We start from the raw sequence: 18,847 nt of genomic DNA, 5'->3' as shown, positions 1-18,847 counted from the left end.
AGCCTGGCCAACATGGTGAAACTTCGTCTCTACTAAAACTACAAAAACTAGCCAGGCGTGGTGGCACACGCCTGTAATCCCAGCTACTCGGGAGGCTAAAGCTGAAGAATTGCTTGAACCTGATCAGTGGAGGTTGCAGTGAGCCGAGATCACACCACTGCAATCCAGCCCGGGCGACAGAGCAAGACGTCATCTCGAAAAAAAAAAAAGTGAAAAATCAATAGATGTTGGTGTGGATGTTGTAAAATGGGAATGCTTATACACTGCTGGTGGAAATGTAAACTAGCACAATCTCTATGGAAAACAGTATGGAGATTTCTCAGATAACTAAAAGCAGATCTGCCATTTGATCCAGCAATCCCACTACTGGATATTTACCCAAAGGAAAACAAGTCACTGTATAAAAAAGACACCTGCACACAAATGTTTATTGCAGCAGAAATCACAATTGCAAAGATATGAAGCCAACCTAAGTGCCCATCAACCAATAAGTAGATACAGAAAATGTCACACACACACATACACACACACACGCACACCATGGAATAATACTCAACCATAAAAAGGAATGAAATAATGTCCTTTGTAGCAAGTTGGGTGGAACTGGAGGCCATTATCCTAAGTGAAGTAACTCAAGAATGGAAAACTAAATATCGCATGTTCTCACTTATAAGTGGGAGCTAAGCTATGGGTATGCAGAGGCATAGAGTGGCACAGGAGGACCCTGGAGACTCAGAAGGGTACTGGGTTCAATGTGTACTATTTGGGTGACAGGTACACTAAAAGCCCAAGTTTCACCACTATGCAGTTCATCCATGTAACCAAAAACCCTTTTTACCCCCCTAAAGCTATTGAAATAAAATGATTTTAATTTAAAAAAAGACTCTAATCTTCCAAAAAAGGGCAAAAATGCATAGTTGCTATTTTTTCTATGACTATGTGGCCTGTAACACTGCTGGCAAACCCAGGTGTGGCCCCTAACTTTGACGCCTGAAACCCAAGTCTGGGAGCCCCTGTCCAACAGGCAAATCAAGATGTTGCAGGGCCCAGACTGTCTGATCCCTTCCTACCCAAGCTGGAGGTGACTGATCAGCCAGCTACATTCGAAGACTTTTTTTAAAAAAAAGATTAAACAGATAAGCTTTTGCTAAATTACTCGGCTTTGTTTCTTTAGAAAACTATGTTTATTAACAGAGCTAGGTTCCTTGACAAGCACCAGTTTGCTGAAATCTGTGTGTGATGCTGTTTTAACGTGCCAATGCCAGGAATACTACTGGTGCTCAGTATTTGTGATGAATACACAATGGGTTGGCTAGCCAGATATAGGAACGGGTGGATTTGAGCCATTATTACTCCATGCGCATGCAGCTGAGGTGCCTGTAACATGCTAATGTAGGCATCATACGGTGTAAGAATATTCTCCAACTAAACAAAAATAACACCTCTGGAATACTTCAACAGGTTAGGGAGCTTTAAGTTTCTGACTAAAAGTCAGTTTCAACATTTGGACTTCACTGTCTGCTTTTATCACAGTTAATCAATAATGGACTATAGCTGAACCCCAGTTTTGTATCAGGTACAAACAAATATAAACCAAATGCTCTGTTCTCATAAAACCTTCATCTGAATCCTAGATATACAGGCCGGAGGCACAGATACAAACCCTAGTGTGGATATAGCTCCAGGCAAACTCCACTGCTAATAGTCTCACACCAGCCTAATAAAATGTGCTGGGATAGACGCTGCCGCCAGGCTGAAGCAAAGAGATGGCCGAGCATGGTATTCACAAGCAAAGTGACACCAAGCCTCGCACATGAGACTATTTGGGAATTATGACATCACATTAGAGCACAGCAGGAGGATACTAAAATCTCACAGAGTTACCCATGACATGACTTAATTCACGTAGAGCTGTTATATGACAATTACGTTTCTTAAAAATGCAAGTTTTTCTGAGGAAGCAGAAAATCCATTAAGCGCAATGGGATGGAAAGTCTCATCTCTGTAAAAATAAGCAAAGTTACATAGATAAAGCTTGGTGTTTCTCTTACTTTTGAGTGGGTGGCATTCCTGTTGGAGAAACATCTCAACACAAAGTTATTACCAACACTACTAACAAGTAGCCATTCACCCACACGAGTGTTTGGAGGGTTGGCGCTGTGCTCACAACATATTTGGATGACTAAATGCTACTGTCAGCTTCCAAAGAGACATTTAGAAACATTCTTGTAGCAAATTTATTTCCACTCCTAATTTTAAAACACCAACGAAAATACCAACTTACAAGTCATTTGAGGGACTATACTTTTTTTTTTTTTTTCTGTAGAGACAGGGTCTTGCTATGTTGTCCAGGCTGTTTTCAAACTCCCAGCCTCAAGCCATCCTCCTGACTTGGCCTCCCAGAGTGCTGGGATTATAGATGTGAGCCACCGTGCCCAGCCAGGGACTGTACATTTTTAACCAAGGATTTTTCATAAAATTAATGTATTAATCAGCTGATTCTTACAGTGAATGCTTTCAGTTGGGTTGGAAATTTTGAGAGGAATCAAAAAAACCCCACTGCCTTACATCCGTATCTGAAGGATCCTTGTGCTGGGAAACTGCCCCTTTAGGTAGTTTCTCAAATGTATCCATTACAACTGTATTACTACAGGAATAAATCCATTCAGATAAGTCAAAGAGAAAAAGGACCTACCTGATAAAACATTTATAAAAAGTATGAAAAATTTAAACCAGACTAGTACTGAATATAACTATCACCTCTCTATACTGAGAGCTCTAAAAATAAATGAGATAACACAAACTTGAAAGCACACCAGATGAAAAATTAGAAAGCAAATGGTCTCTCCTCTCTCAACAAATGAGCTCACCAGGGATGGGAAAAGAAAGTTTTTTTAGAGCACGAGAAAGGAAACTGCCTTAGGAAACCAATTCCTGCTCCTTCCCTCCTGAGCTGGAAGACAAAACTCAGGAGTTGTATCATGACACATCTTCCAGCTAGGACACAATGGAGATGCCCCAACCAAACTGCACACCAAGTTTGCAGCATAAGGGGAGGCCTTTTCACAGTGGGATGACAGGACGCCACACATATAGCGTCTACGCTTAGTCTGTCTTCCTGGATGAAGAATGTATCACTGGGATCCAAGATGCTTCCATTCTTAACCATTTACTGGGTTGCAAAACCAATCACTCCTACATAAATGAGATTTGACCTTACAGGTCAAATACATGGAGGAAATAAGATGTAAAAGTAAGCACCACCAGAGGCTGGACTCCAACTATGGGTGGGAGTAATAACGGGAGGTTCAGGAGCCAACAGATCGTGAGCTCTCATGTGCCAGGCACCATGCCTCAAGCTTTACATATGGCTTTTCATTTAATCCTACAACTCTAAGAAGCAGGCACTATTATGAACTCTATTTTACAAATGAGGAAACTGAGGTATAAAGAGGGTTAAGGAACGTACTAACAGTTACACAGGGTCTGCGGGCCCAGACACATTCCTTCGCAGGAATCCCACCAACTGACAGAAAGGGTCAGGAGCAGGGAAATTGGAAAGAAAAAAACCAAAATGAAACAAAAACTTTCTCTCTCTCCCACTTGGTCCCACTGATAGGGAGAGTTCTATAAATCAGCTCTTAGACCAAGTATTTGGCCTACAGTCAGGATAGTAAGATGCTAGGGAGTGATAAAATTTAGTCATCACTCAAAGAATTTCCATTAAAAACCTGTCTTCCTGCTTCTGACTCAGAGTTTCAGAAGGCACTTTTACGCACTGTTGGTAAGAATGTGAATTCTGATGCACCTTTTTAGAAAAGCAACTTGGCAATGTCCATCATTATCGCAAGTACACATCCTAGAGATACACTATATATACAAGGACTTCTGCAAGCTGCAATATGCATTGTAGCATTGCTTATAGCAGCCAACACAGTGAAAGCAAGCTAAATGCCCACCAGTGAGGGGCCTGGCTAAACAGGCTATGAGCTAGAAGCATATGCTGGAATCCTAGGGAGGGAGAGTTGGTAAGAGCTGACATGGAATGCTCTCCCCAAGGCACATTATGGAGTAAAAATGCTGGGTACAGAACACTATGTATACTGTGATCGCATCTCTACAACAATATGTTTTCAGTATACAAATGTACTTATATATGCATTACATTTTTCTAGGTGGATACCTCAAAACTGTTAATAGTTTATTCTATGCAGCGAAGTTGGGGGAAGGGAGGAGAAAGAAAACGATTAATTTTCATTTTCAATCCTTTTGAAGTTCTTTGAATTTTTTGACCATGCTTATATACTGCCCTGATATATCTGGAAAAATATTGAGGAGCTTTAATTTTTCAAGTCCCTTCTAAAAAATAAATCTATGTTCTTTTTTGTTAATTATACATCTTGCTAGTTGTGTACCTTGCTTCCTTCGTACACCCATCCCAGGCCCTGTACACCAAAAGCAACTTGGTTGGCAGAGACGTCTAGACATGTGACAGGCGGGCCGTGGGCATAAAGGAGGGTTCTGGCAGAGTCTTCGGCTTTGAGCAGGTACATCAGATCTCCAGCAGCGGCTACTGCCACAGGGCACCTTCCAGTTTCTGGAACTATTTCAAGGTACTGAACCTGTTAAAAGGTAAGAGTTGTTTAGTCCCACAAATTCATCCTGACTTGGTCAAAAATATGCAATTCCACCTACACATCAATGCGAAGGCCAGCAACCCAACAGAAAAAGATGGGCAAATGAAACACCCACAGGAAATGAAACACAAACAGCTCTTACACAACAGAAAAGATGTTCAGTGTAAGAGAAACATAAGACATGCCTAAAAAGAGAAATACAAAATGAAAATTCGTTGAAATATGATGCTTCATCTTTCATATCGGTAAAGATCAAGAAATCTGGTAACACCCTAGGCTGGAAGTGAAGGAGGGAAAAACCATGTTCCATGTTTCTGGATTCCACTCATTGCTGGTGGGGACAGAAATCTTGTCCAGCTTCTATCAAGAGAACTTTGGCAACTCTTAGCAAAATACCAAATGAACATACACTCTGACCTAGGACATCCGCTTCTAGAAGTTACTTACAAATAAACTCACAAATATAAAAAATAATTATATACAAGGTTATTCATGAACTGTAGTACAACTGCGTCTTAGCTAAAAACTAGAAAAACGGAAACACCCATTACTAAGGGACTAATTAAGTAACTTAGTGTATCTATACACTGGAATACCATGCAGTCATAGAGGGAAGCATGAAAACGTTCTTTATAAAACGAAACAAATGGGATGATTCTCCAAGACAAACTTAGCGGGTAAAGCAAGGATGCAAGATGAGTAAGGTAACCTCACCTGCTGAATGTGTACAAGGTGGGGGCGGAGAAAGTACACCACACGCTTGACTCACACATCCATAAATCTACTAACAATGGCTGCCTTCAAGGAGGGAAGTGGATTATGAGATGCGGAGATTTCCCACCATCAGCCTTATTGTGTCTTTTAAATTCTGAACCATGGGGATGTAATAGCAATTCAAAAAATAAAAGGTTTTTTTTTGTTTTGTTTTGTGTGTGGTTTTTTTTGTTTGTTTGTTTTTACAAGAAACTGAATAAATAACATTCACTCAGTTCCAAATTCGCAAAAAAGAATATTTTAACATTCATGCCAAAATGTGTGGCCAAAAGGTTCAAAATATCCAAGTGATCTGCTGTCTCCTGGTTTCAATGTCATCAGGGTCCATCTGGCCACCAGAGGGTAAGGAAGGGATCTACAAACACATTTTTCTACCCACCCTGCTCCCCAGTCCTGAATGCGTCACCACCGGCACTTTCTCTAATGTGCACGAGTCTGAGACGCACTTTTCAAGAATAATTTGATTCTGTCCATCCACAGGCGGCCCATTTCTCCGCACTTTTCAAGAATAATTTGATTCTGTCCATCCACAGGCGGCCCATTTCTCTACGGTGCTGTTCCCAACAGGCTTTCGCTTCTTTGAGTAAATCACGAGAGGACACATGGAAGGTGAGCCACGCTGTGTAATAATGAAAATCCACAGTGTGAAAGGACAGCGCTGCCCTGACTATACGCCAAAGAGTTCAAAGCCGGCCTCCGGAACACCGTCCAGAGGAGCTGGAGGGAGCGTCAACATCCGGGGGACTCTCCTAATCCTTGGGCCCAGCTTCACAAGCAGCAGGTCCATCACAAAGGACAGCCGCTCTAGGCTAATATCGCAGACCTGGGAACACTGCCACTGCCATTCAGGGGCGTATATGGACAAGACAAAACTGGCTTGGCTCTTTGGGCCAGGGGTGCCTTTTCCAAGGATACTCAGAGCATTTTGTGGGAATCTTTCACCCAAAGTGAAAAATAATTCCTAAACCATGCATAAAACCCGCCTCAGACAATGGCTGCTTGGTTCCTCTCACTCCTCCAAATCATTTATTTTCCTACAACGGACATCCTCTGTCTAGCCCTTTAACTTTATCTCTGTGTTGGCTTTCTGACAGACCAAGAGGCTGAGACTGACAGTGGTGGTGCCATTTGCTGGGGGCTGTAAACTACTTCAAAAAGCTTCCAGTCTGTGCCAGGATGCCACCTTATTGCCAAGGCAGGATTTGCACTTTACAGAGAAACTGGCATCTTAAGTATCTGGGTCCATTTAGTGATTGCTGGTCTACAGTATTCTTTAATCACAGACTAAATAGTACTTTGGAAGTTTTGAGAACAGAAATATACTTTCACATTTTTCTAATAAAACCCAGATGAGTTGACATCATCAGGCCATCTTGGGGGAGCACTATATCCAAAGTGCAGATGCTCATGGAGGTGAAGCAGTGATGCCATGGCTTTCTAAGTTATTCTAGTCTAAGATTTCCACCAGAGAGGAAGAGGGAGGAACAGGATTGGTTCCAGGTCAGGCCCTCAATTCATCACTCAGTGTTGGCTTTTCTGCTCACTCTCCTACCAGTGCCAAAATCAAGTTTGTTTAAATTAAATCCAAACTCAGCATAGACAGATTTGAGAACTTCCTTCTTAGCCCCAAATCATCTCCCACTCTACAAATATAGAGGTTCCTGTATAAATGAACTCAGAAATAAGCTCGACATAAAGAATTCTTAAGGCTGGCTGAACTGCACAGGTGACATCCTGGAACATGGCTACCCCATTAACACCGACTTAAATCTATCTTCACTCAGGAGTTACTTTCAATTTCAGGTGAGACAGTCTTGGGATGAAGGAAGTGTAGGAATGGAAACCTTCCTTCCCATATGGACTGGGATAACACCACTGAACTCATTCTCGCTTATATATTAGGTCAGAAACTGATCGTCAATTCCCAAGGGTAAGATTCCACCGTGTTAGTCTGAAAAAGGCCAAGGAACCACAGTGATGAGCAGCTCTGACCCTGAAGTCAGCCCTAAGGTTTGAATCACAACTTCTTAGCTCTGAGAACTGGGGCAAGCCAGTTCACTGCTCTAAGCAGCAAAGTGACTTCTTGGTAAATGGGGAAAACACTACTACCTATTTTGTAAGGCTGTAGTTAGATTTATGGATGTAAGGCCCACAGGAAGCTCTGAGTGAATGGGAGTTACCAATGCCATTAGTACATGCTTATATTAGACCCAGAGATTCTAAGAATAGAAAATAAAATGACCAGACTAAAAAGCTCACCAGTTTCGGAACTTCAAATTCCGCAGCTATCTGCCAGTACCCCTCCTCACTGGGGGACAGCATCACGACATCAAAAGCAGAAGCTGTGGCCACAGTTGCATCGTCCTGGCTGAGGGCTAGTGCCTGTATTCTTGCATCATGTTCAAAACGATGAACAGGGTACTTTCCGGTCCTTAAATCCCAAATATTAAGAAACCCTATGCAGCAAGAAACAATGCAGGTAACAATTTTAATTCACTTAATATGTTCAATTATTTTAAAAACATGCAACATAAAGGAAAATTTTTTAAAGGGGATACCTTGGAAATGAGACCCAAGCCTAAACATGAAATCACTTATGTTGCATATATACCTGACGCACATGGCCTGAAGGTAATTTTATACAATATTTTACTTTTTTATTTTTTAGAAACAGTGCCTCACTCTTCGCCCAGGCTGGAGTGCAGCGGTGCTATCATAGCTCACTGCATTCTTGAACTGATGCACCTAAGTGATCTTCCTGCTTCAACCTCCCAAATAGACAGGACTACAGGTGCATGCCACCATACCCAGCTAAAATTTTTTCTAGAGACACAGTCTCACTATGTTGCCCAGGCTGGTTTTCTGAACTATTGGGGTCAAGCAATCCTCTTGCCTCTGCCTCCCGAAGTGTTGGAATTACACGTGTGAGCCAATGTACCTGGTCTATGCAATATTTTAAATAATTCTATGCATTAAGCAAAGTTTTGGCTACCAACCCATCACATAACGTTAGATGTGAAATTTCCTACATGTAGCATCGTGTCAGTGCTTAAAAAGTTTCAAAGCATTTTGGAATTTTGGATTAGGGATGCTCAGCCTATATTTTACATCCTTTCTCAGCACCGTCCTCCTTAAGTCTCTGTTAGCAGCGGCGCTTTATTTTGCATAGCTCTAAAACATGTGCTTCAATATCCCACACTTGTCAAAAATGCCAATTTTCCACTCTTCTCCCAGCACCTGGAATGCTGCTACCCAGATTAATTCCTCTTTCACACACTGGCCATGTCACCACCTTTCTCCAGGGTGATTTGCAGACCGGTAGCATCAGTACCACGTGGCAACTTATTAGAAATGCAGACTGTCAGGCACCAGCAACTCTGGTGATGTCCACTGGAGTTTAGAACCAGTGGTCTACAGGAACTTACGCTTTTCTACCAGTCAGATAAGCTTTTCTGTACTTAGCATGTCACTGATTCTCCTTTCCTCACAAATAATTTCATTTTATCATTCCCAAGCTATTTCCTTCCCTTCGAAGATTTACCCAAGAAAATAATTACTCTCTGCATGAGGCTGGTTACTGCCTTGCTCCAATTCCAATTGATTCAATTTTTCAAAATTCATCAAGAAATAAATGTGTGGAGATAACACAGTCTGTGGCTATTTGAGGTCAAATCCAGCTCCAGCACTTGTTAGCTGATGGACTTAGGGGAGTTGCTTAACAGCTCTGAGCCTGTTTGCCTTTCTGTAAAGCTGAAGACAACATTACCTACTACATAGGACTGTGGGGCAGATGAAAGGAGACCAGCCACACGAAGCACTGAAGATGGACCAATCCTTTCTTTTATTTTTATGTAGTCTATAGTTCCTGTTGTGTTATAAAACATATTTAATCTATCAATGTTAATTTCCCTTCTATTGCTCATCCGTAAATCTAGCCCTATTTACTATAACTTCCTATTATCTAGAACAGACCAAGCTTTTTGCTTTTCTTCTCTTGGCAGTGTATCTTCCTATCTTTCTTTTTTCTTGCCTTCTACTTTGTCTTTAAACCATAAGTGCTTTGAGTTTAGGATCTTACTATAAAGGATCATTCAGCACTAAATAAATATAGAGAATTGGAAGAAAATAATACATTTGGGCTGCTTTGCCAGACTTTCAAACTGTCAGTAGGCTAAGTAAGCAATTATAAACAAAAGCAGAGCCTTCTTCAAGCTAAATGTTGCTTCGCAACTAAAACACAGTGTACTCTTAAGAATTATGATAAACTTGGGGGATAAGCGGATCACAAAAGGTTCCACAACACATTCCCCTGGCAATTATTTTGGCAAATTCTTTCCATCCTGACTCAGAAGAGAAAAATATGCTGCAGAAAATGCCAGTGGCTCTACACATCAGATAGGAGATCAGCTCTCCCATGCCAAGATGTCTGCTCTTAACATGGGCTTCCTTCAAACACTGCATTGCATTTGTTTGCATTTGTTTTGAGACATCACAACAGTAAAGAGAAAAAAACACTGCCATTTGCATAGAGCTTCTGCGTCTTCAGAGACTCATGTGTCTCCTCTCACGGTGCATTCACTTCCATCTTGGGAGGAGCACCATTTTACTCCTCTCACAGAGAAGAAACAGAAGCACCGAGCAGTTAAACAACTTGGTCCAAAGCCACTTGGTATGTCATGAAGCTGGGCTGGAATTTAGCTGGAAAAGTGCAGGATGAGTGGCTGCATTTGTAAGTGCATAAAATAAGTACGAGTTCAATGAGTAACTGACATACACCATCAAACTCACCCTGGGTGCTGCCAAGCGTGGAAGCTATTTAACCACAGCTCACTCTAAGCACACATGGAGTTTATCTATAAACACATTTTTCATTATTAATCAAGTATTGGTTTTGTTGGCATCATTTTTCCAACAGAACTTTATGCAATAAAACATCCTTCACCACAAGGTTGAGTTGCACAGAGCTATCCTGAGCAGGGTCTTTTCGGAAAAAAAAAAAAAAAAAAAATTCCAAGGCTCCATCAATTTAATGGTCAAATCTTTCTCTCCTGGAAGACTGTCGTGTTGTCATCTTTTTCAGTTTCCCCTGCTTCAATTATAAAGTGTTGCACTTGGTCAGGTCCTCACTTGTCAGGGGCTGGTATCACGTGCACAGTCCTTCAACATCATTTTTAGGTGCAAAATCATTTAGGATTGTTATGTCCTCTTGATGAGTTGATTCTTTATCATAGGCAAAGTCCCTCCATATCCCTGGTTATTCTAGTCTTTGCTTTGAAATCCACTTTGAGAGTGACATGGCTGCGCCAGCTTTCTTTCAATTAGTGTTAGCGTGCAGAACTTCTCCCATTTTTTCGCTTGTGTCTTTATATATTGAAACCGGGTTTTCTGTAGACAGCATGTAGTTGGTCTTGCTTTTAATTGGGGCATTTAAATAATTTATATTTATTGTGATTATTGATAAGGTTGGGTTTAATCTACCAGTTCGCTAATTTTTTAAATTTATCCCATCTGTTCTTTGCTCCCTTTTCTCCTCTTTTATTGCCTTTTTTATTTTTTGGATTGAGTATTTGGGATAACTAAATGTGTTTTGTTCCATTTTAATTCCTTTGTTGGTTTGTTAGCCAAAACTCTTTGTTATTTTAGAGGTTGCTTTTGGAGTTTAACAGAAGTCTTTAACTTATCACAGTCTACCTGCAAGTAATATTGTATCACTTCACATGTTATATAAGAACTTTAGGCTGGGTGTGGTGGCTCATGCCTGTAATCGCAGCACTTTGGGAGGCTGAGGTGGGCGGATCACTTGAGGTCAGGAGTTCAAGATCAGTCTAGCCAACAAAGTGAAACCCCGTCCCTAGTAAAAATACAAAAAATAGCTAGGCATGGTGGTGGGCACCTGTAATCCCAGCTACTCAGGAGGCTGAGGCACGAGAATTGCTTGAACCTGGGAGGCAGAGGTTGCAGTGAGCCGAGATCGTGCCACTGCACTCCAGCCTGGGTGACGGAGTGAGACTCTCAGTTAAAAAAAAAAAAACTTCAGAACAGCATACTTCTATTTCTTCCCTTCCAGCCTTTGTGCTATTATTGTCATACTTTTATTTCTACATGTTACAAACTTTTTATTCGTACATCTTGTAAACCTTACATACATCGTTATTACTTTTGCATAAGCAGGCAATTATCTTTTAAAGATATTTAAATAATTAAAAAAGCCATTTCCATTTATCTATGTAATTACCACTTCTAGTTCTTTCACTGTCACTTTCAACATCACAAAGTTCTGCAGCTTCTGCAGGGTATGCAATTTCACTTTGAACTGTATTGTTGGATATCTGCCCCAAAAGCATATGGGCAGAGTGGGCAGGAATAGATACAGAACCTAACAGGGAGGGGTGTTTGAGTGAAAGCTAATTTTATAAATGGTCAATTTATCAGTTACTACAGTTATGTCATGGCTATTTTTATAATCTCAAAACTGCAAGGACTTGAATAGTGAATAACTGAATTATAAGAATGCTCTATAATAGTGTGGCTGATTATCATCAGCTACATTTAGCCAAAAAGGAATCAATGCAGTAATACATTCAACAGGTAGTTATGGAGCTCCCTGTTTTGTACCAAGGCACTATTCTAGGGACTGGGGTATCACAGTGAATAAGACAAAATAAAACAAAAAAAGTCTCTGACTGATGGAGCCAACATTTTAGTGACATATAAGAATTGAAAGGATACCTGTTCTCACAAAACACACACTGGAGAGAAACAAGTATTTAATAACTAAATTATAAAACATAGTTATCACAGAGAGATATACACAAAGCACAATGGAACAAGGAATAAGCTGAACTTTTGGTCATGCTGTCACACTATTTTAAGACCCCAGAAAAGCAGCAGCAAACTTTTCTAGACGTTTTAACTTGAACCAGGTCCACATTTATCGCGTAACTACTAAGGAAGAAGTAGTCAATGTCCGTCAGAGCCAAGGAAATTCACTTCTCAAATAGGTATTTTTTTATCTGATGTAAATTCATTTGAAAAGTCAAGTTTTATCATACTGCAGACCTAGCAATGAAATGGATTTGGCTCCTGACACTGTGAATTTGTGAAGTGGCAAGACTGTCCTTTTCCGTCTCTACACCCTACGGTAGGGAATTCAGAGTGCTGGATGTGGCTATACATCAATAAAGGTTTGCTGAATGCTTGTCATATGTTTCAACATCGAAACATTTGGTTGTACGAAACCCACTGAAACTGGCTTAAACACAAAAGGAAACTGGAATGAGGCTATTTCATGGAGCCCAAGGGCAGGAAGTACAGCTGGAGGTGATAAGGGATCAGAAGCAGGAACCAGGAAGACATGCAGAACCAAGGTAGTGTATACAACTTGTGTGCACCACAGATCTTATCTCTGCTTCTCTCTGCAATTCTATTTCATTCTTCTCTTCGGAAACCAGCTTTCTCTCATCCCTGGGTACATGAAGAAAGGGTGGTGTCTCCATTCCAGGAGGTCTTCGACTCCAAGCATGCAACAAAGTCTGAGTCCCAGCCAGCCCATCCCAGTCCATGAATCAGCTTCCCCCAGGACTGACGCCCCATCCCTCATCCAATTAGCTGAGGCCAAAAGACTAACTCAAATACTATGAACATGCCCACCTGGCAAGGGCCTGGGGAGGGACCTCAGGGCAAGGAGACACCCCCCGCCCGCCCCGGCAAAGGTCTCTACAATATCTCTCCTGCACAGTAGGCCAAGGTAAAACAAGAGAAATAGTCTCGGCAAACACAAAGGGAGGTTCTATTTGGTTTCTTAGCAGTGGCATAAGCAGCAAGTCTTTTTTTTTTTTTTTTTTTTTTTTGCCATTCCCTGCACCAGGCATCATCCTGAAGGCCGGAGTGTATAGCCCCCGTTTTGCCCCTAGAGAAACAGAAAGAGCAAGTGTTTTTCTTCCTTCCTGACCAAACCTCAGTAGCTGGATAAAAGATGATTAATTCTGAGTAGTGCTGGGATCGCAACAACACTGTTTCACTCATAACAAACAGGAAAAGGATGCAGACAAAAGAAGAAACTGGGTCTCTTGAAACATCCAGAAGACAAGTGAGGGCCACTGGCCTAATAAAGGAGAAGGGGCAGGGCCTGGCAGTCCCACCTGCTCCCTGGGCTCAGGACCCTCCACCTTGACAAGCAGCAGCCAGGCTGAAGGAACTGTGAGCTCAGCCTAGACTAGGAACAGCCATTAACGATGACATGAGTAACGATGGCCAGTCTTTCGAGGAGACATAAAGCCTGCTCAGCAGCTGTGGATGGGCACCCATGCCAGTTTGCAGCAGGCCCCTCCCACCTCCCTAAGGAGGCCAGCCAGAGTGTGGTAATGAAACTGCACATAGTGGAAATGGGATCTAAATGAGTTTAAACTGATTTATGTTAGCTTTTGTAAAGATTACTCGATATCTGGAAAGTGCTACCACTGTGAAATAATGTCGACAATCCTTAAGACCTCCGTCTAATGGTACTTGCACAGAATATTTATATTCTTCGTCATGGGAACAAGGACCATAATGGATACCATTTTTGTTTTATTAGGGATGCATATTTAAATTAATCTGCTATTTGCCTAAACAATTAGCTGCTTCTGTTTGTGTGCACAAAGCCAAAATTGCAATTAAGCTTCCATCAAAAAGATAAGTCCCAACTAAAACTGTCCCGGTGGAGTCGTAAGAGCTCAGGGCAGAACTTTCCAAAATTACTTTTTAGCATAATGGTAATTATGTTAATTGCCTGAAAGGTAAATAACTGCTGAACTGGTTTTGGAAAAAAAACACAATTGGTATACTCCTCCCTCCCCTTTGATCTTTTCCATGCACCACAAAATTTAAAACAGGTTAACAGTTTTGAAGGCCATAGACTAGTTCCTTCTGGAACTACAGAGCTGGTCTTGTGGTCTTTAGTGGTTTCTTGATTAGAAATTATTTCAGCCACGAGCTCCCATCCTCTTGAGCTTGCACAATAAACACCTGAAGCTTGGTGTCAACTTCATGATTGTTAAATAGACAGGATCAATTCACTGTGTTCAGAGATACTGAATGAAGTTGACTCTTTATAGACAGCTGGCAATCTCAGTTTCCACCATGTAAATAGGCACTTGCCTATCAGAAATTAAGCAGGAGTCAGAAGAAATTCTGCAACAAAGGAAAAGGCATTTTGACAAAAATTTTAAATATATCCATAGCACTTACTTAACACGTACCTCTTTGTTCATTAAATCCACACATCGCCACTCTGAAATCAGGCCAGAGACATAAAGCTAGCACAAAGTCGGACAGGACAAAAGAAGTTTTTGCTCTTCATGGAAGAGGTGCTGGTGGGAGATTAGTATCAGTGTAGACAAGGGTCACAAAGAACAGCTAAACCACAAGGGTCATGACAAAGGAAAAAGCTGAAGTTTCTTGTTACTGCAGCTACTGTGGCATGCCATCCTGCATTTCCGCTGACCACAGCTCTACAGCTCTGTTGCCTAAAGCAGACAATAAACAGAAAACATTCTGGAAGCTGCATTTTAGATTGACAAGTAAAAGAATCTGAATAGGCTTGTGGAGGTGGCGACTGGTTAGGGCATAAACAAAGCAGCGAGATCACCAAAGTAGAAACTGAGTCAAGAGAAGAGGAAGTAAGATTGAATATATTTAGTAGCTCTCAAATTCAAAGCAGAAAGAACACTTGAAAAAGAAGAATGAAAAATGACGAGACAGCAGACTGAAAAGGAGGCACATAGTGTATGTTAAGACTATGGCAATGTGACTAGATAGAAGAATTTCCAGTTAGCATCAAAGGAAAAACAGATTGATGGAGAAGGCAAAGAATTAGGACCAGCTTCTACAAGGGAAAGTTTTAGAGGGCAGGTAATGTGAAAGAGACATCACTGTGTGCGCAGACTCAGACTGAGGCCAATTTTCTCTATAACCAACATAACATAATATAGACTCTATCTGGAAGAGATCAGCAGACACTGGTAGTAGTAGATGCCTCTAGGGAGGGGAGTGGGGAATCAGTGGACTGGGTGGTAGTAGATTTTTAAAAAATTGATCACTGTTGAAGCTGAGTGATGGGTACATGGGGGTGCATCATGCTATTCGTTCCATTTTTGTATATTTTGAATTTTTCACAATAAAAGAATTTTTTAAGAATAACAATTTGAAAGGCTATCACTAACAAAAGTAAAAATACCTTAATCTGTGTTTCACAAACGTTTTCAACAGCCACACTACAGACTAAGTGTCTTCTCAGATCTACGGTGAAAATTCCAGTGATGACATTTTGCAGCCTTTAGAAATCTCATTCCAAATCCTCAAAAAAAAATTTAAATTATACTATCAATTAATTCCCTTTCAAGGAAAGTAATAAATGGCTCAAATAAAAAGCAGGGAAAAAAGTTTACATAAAGATTTAGATTATGGTGAAACTACAGTCGGTTCTGAGTTACTTAACGCCAAATAAGAATCAGAAGACAGAAACCACAGACAGTCTAACATCTCACTTGGGCCTTCAGATGCCAATGCAAATCTCCCCAACATATAGATGGTTTTGCCACAACGCCCCTGATGTCTGGGATGGGGCTCTTGGGTCTCCCTCTCCCCCATGCCCACAGAGTGGATCACGTGAATCACAACAGCCCAATAAAGACAGAGACTCACATGGCCACCTGCCTTCCAGACCAGTGCTCTTCAGATTTTTTGATTACCTCCTGAAATGATTTTGAAAAACAAAGCCTTCTTTTCCCATTTTATATATGAAACCGATAAAATTTTTTTTTGTCATAAGTTGTAAGTAGTGGCAAAAACGTAACTTCTGGCATGTTTGTAAATGTTGATATTTTAAAATAAAATGGCTACACTATTCTTTAAAAAGTATTCTTTGGGAGGCTGGGCGGGGGCAGATCACTTGAGGCTAGGAGTTTGAGACCAGCCTGGCCAACATGGTGAAACGCCATCTCTAATAAAAAATACCAAACAAACAAAAAAAATTAGCCGATTTGGTGGTTGGTGCATGCCTGTAATCCCAGCTACTCAGGAGGCTGAGGCAGGAGAATCGATTGAACCTGGGAGGCGGAGGTTGCAGCGAGCTGAGATTGTACCACTACGCTCCAGGCTGGGCAAGAGAGTGAGACTCTGTTTTGGAAAAAAAAAAAAAAAAGGATCCTTTGGAAACAAAATACCAAAGACTAGATACTCATCATCATGCATTTTTTTTTTTTTAAGAAAAGGGGAGGTTGCAGGGAATAGCTCGAAGACAAACAGCAAGATATAGAAAAAAGAAATGCTGAGGATCCCTGATTATATAACCACCACCAAAACAACACAGGGGTACCATCTAATCTCAGGCCTCCAAGTCAGTCAGACAGCAGAAAAGGGGCAAGCACATTCTTTCCAAAGGAATCATGTAACATTGTTTTTAAATGGCATTAAATTGCTATGGGAAAAATCCAATCTTATTTAATACTGTAATTTGATGTCTTTTTTGATTTTGAAATAATTTCAGACTTACAAAAATGTTATAAAAATTATGCAAACAGTTCCAGTATAGCTTCATCCAGCTTTCCCAAATGTTAACCTATTACATAACCATAGCAGAATGATGGAAGCCAGGAAATTAACACTGATGCAACATATTTAATCTACAGATTTTATTTGCATTTCACCTGTCCTCTTAGCAGCATATTTTTTCTGGTCCAGGATCCAATCCAGAATTCCACATAGCATTTAGCTGCCATGTCTCCTTCATTGACTCCAATCTGGGGCAATTACTCAGTCATTCCTTGTCCTTCATGACCCTGACACTTTTGAAAAGTACTGCTCATTTATTTTGTAGGCCTCTCAATTGTCTGCTGTTTCCTCATGTTTAAAATCAGAAGGAGTGTTGTGCCTTTCCAGTGTATTATGTATCAGGAGGTACATAATATCAAAGTTTCATTACTGGTCATGTTAACTATCATCACTTGGTTAAGGTGGTATCCGCCAGTTTTCTCTACTGTGAAGTTACCATTTTTCTCTTACGGAGTGATGATTTCACACCATGGAAACGTCCTGTTACTCACTGCCGTCATCTGAATGCTGTGTCCCCCCACCACCATTTCAGTGTTAAAATCCTAACCCCCTAAGTGATGGTACCAGGAAATGAGGCCTTTGGGATGTGATGAGGTCATGAGGACAGAGCCTGAGAGCTCCTCTGCCCCTTCCACCATGTGAAAGAAGGCACCGCTTGGGAGGAAGGGCTCTCGCCAGACGTAGAATCTGCCAGTGACCTGACCTTGGACTTCCCAGCCTCCAGAACTGTCAGAAATACACTTCTGTTGTTTATAAGTCACCCAGTTTATAGTGTTTTGTTATAACAGCCCAAACGGAGACATTCATCACATTGATTTTAACATCCACTGGTGATTCTTGCCTACAACAATTATGATTATGGTGCATGCCAAATGGTGGCTTTCTATTTTCATCATCCCTTCCCATATAGCAATTGAAATACTACTGTAAGGAAGAGCCGTCTCTTCTCCTTTATTTATTCAATTATTTGCTGATACCAGTATATGGACTCATGGGTATTTATCCATAGGTTATAATCCATTACTATCATCATGTTTTGTTGTTCAAGTTGTCCTTCCTTTAGCTCTCAGGAGCTCCAATTTAGTTCCACTGTCCTACAGATGCCCTACTCTCATCTTTTTATTTATTATCAACATCCTTACTTTCGGGTCCCATAAAATGTTCCAGATTCATCTTGTATTTATCTGCCCTAGCCCTTGTTCTTTTTATAGAAGAACATTTAGAAATCAAAATCTGGGCACTAGCTGTGCTTAATGTTACCAGGGTAGCACAATATATTCTTTTTCTTGGAGGCAGGTGTCACTCTGTCACCCAAGCTGGAGTGCAATGGCATGGTCATGGCTCACTAGAGCCTTGACCTCCCAGGCTCAAGTGATCCTTCTGCCTCAGCCATGCTTCATTTTTATTGGATGACAGACATAGTGAATTTTACATTGCTGGTTGCTAGCTTTTGTTGTATTCTACAAAATAGTATGGAAGTTTACTCTGATGCAAAATTAAGACACTCAGAATTGGCTGGATCCTTTTGAGGCCTGCTTTCCAACTTTTTTGTTAGGGGATCCTGAGCGGCTTTTAGTCTAGGGCTGACTTAGCCCGATTACTAAAACATGGCACCCTTCTGAGGATTCCACTCAACAACCCATGAATTATGAGGTCTTTCTACTCTCGGGGAAGTACAAACTATTCTTAGCCTCATGTGAGCTCCAAGAATTGTTGTGCCTTCTCCTTTCAGGTAGTTCTTTCCCTGGTTCAGGTATTTCCTCTTACACATGTGCAGAGTAGGACTCAGCCAAAGACTCCAGGGAATCCTCAGCCAATCTCTGGGGTTCTCCCTCTGGGAGCTC

The 18,847-nt window shown here is 41.1% G+C and overlaps 1 protein-coding gene across 4 annotated transcripts in view; it reads right to left on the bottom strand.

Annotated features, from left to right (window-relative positions):
- The window catches only part of FBXW8 (F-box and WD repeat domain containing 8), a 111,899-nt gene that overhangs the window by 35,293 nt on the left and 57,759 nt on the right, over positions 1-18,847 (bottom strand). For all 4 annotated transcript variants that reach the window (XM_031650797.1, XM_009181791.4, XM_031650796.1 and 1 more), the window contains 2 exons: positions 7,671-7,867; positions 4,416-4,622 (listed from right to left, as the gene is read on the bottom strand). In XM_031650797.1, coding sequence (XP_031506657.1) covers positions 4,416-4,622; positions 7,671-7,867 — 404 coding nt within the window. The remainder of the gene's footprint in view (positions 1-4,415; positions 4,623-7,670; positions 7,868-18,847) is intronic.

The sequence above is a fragment of the Papio anubis genome, chromosome 9 (assembly GCF_008728515.1).
Source record: "Papio anubis isolate 15944 chromosome 9, Panubis1.0, whole genome shotgun sequence".
In the NCBI taxonomy this organism is placed as follows: Eukaryota; Metazoa; Chordata; class Mammalia; order Primates; family Cercopithecidae; genus Papio; species Papio anubis.
The sequence above is the reverse complement of the archived record's forward strand: the minus strand, read 5'-3'. Positions and strand labels throughout refer to the sequence as shown.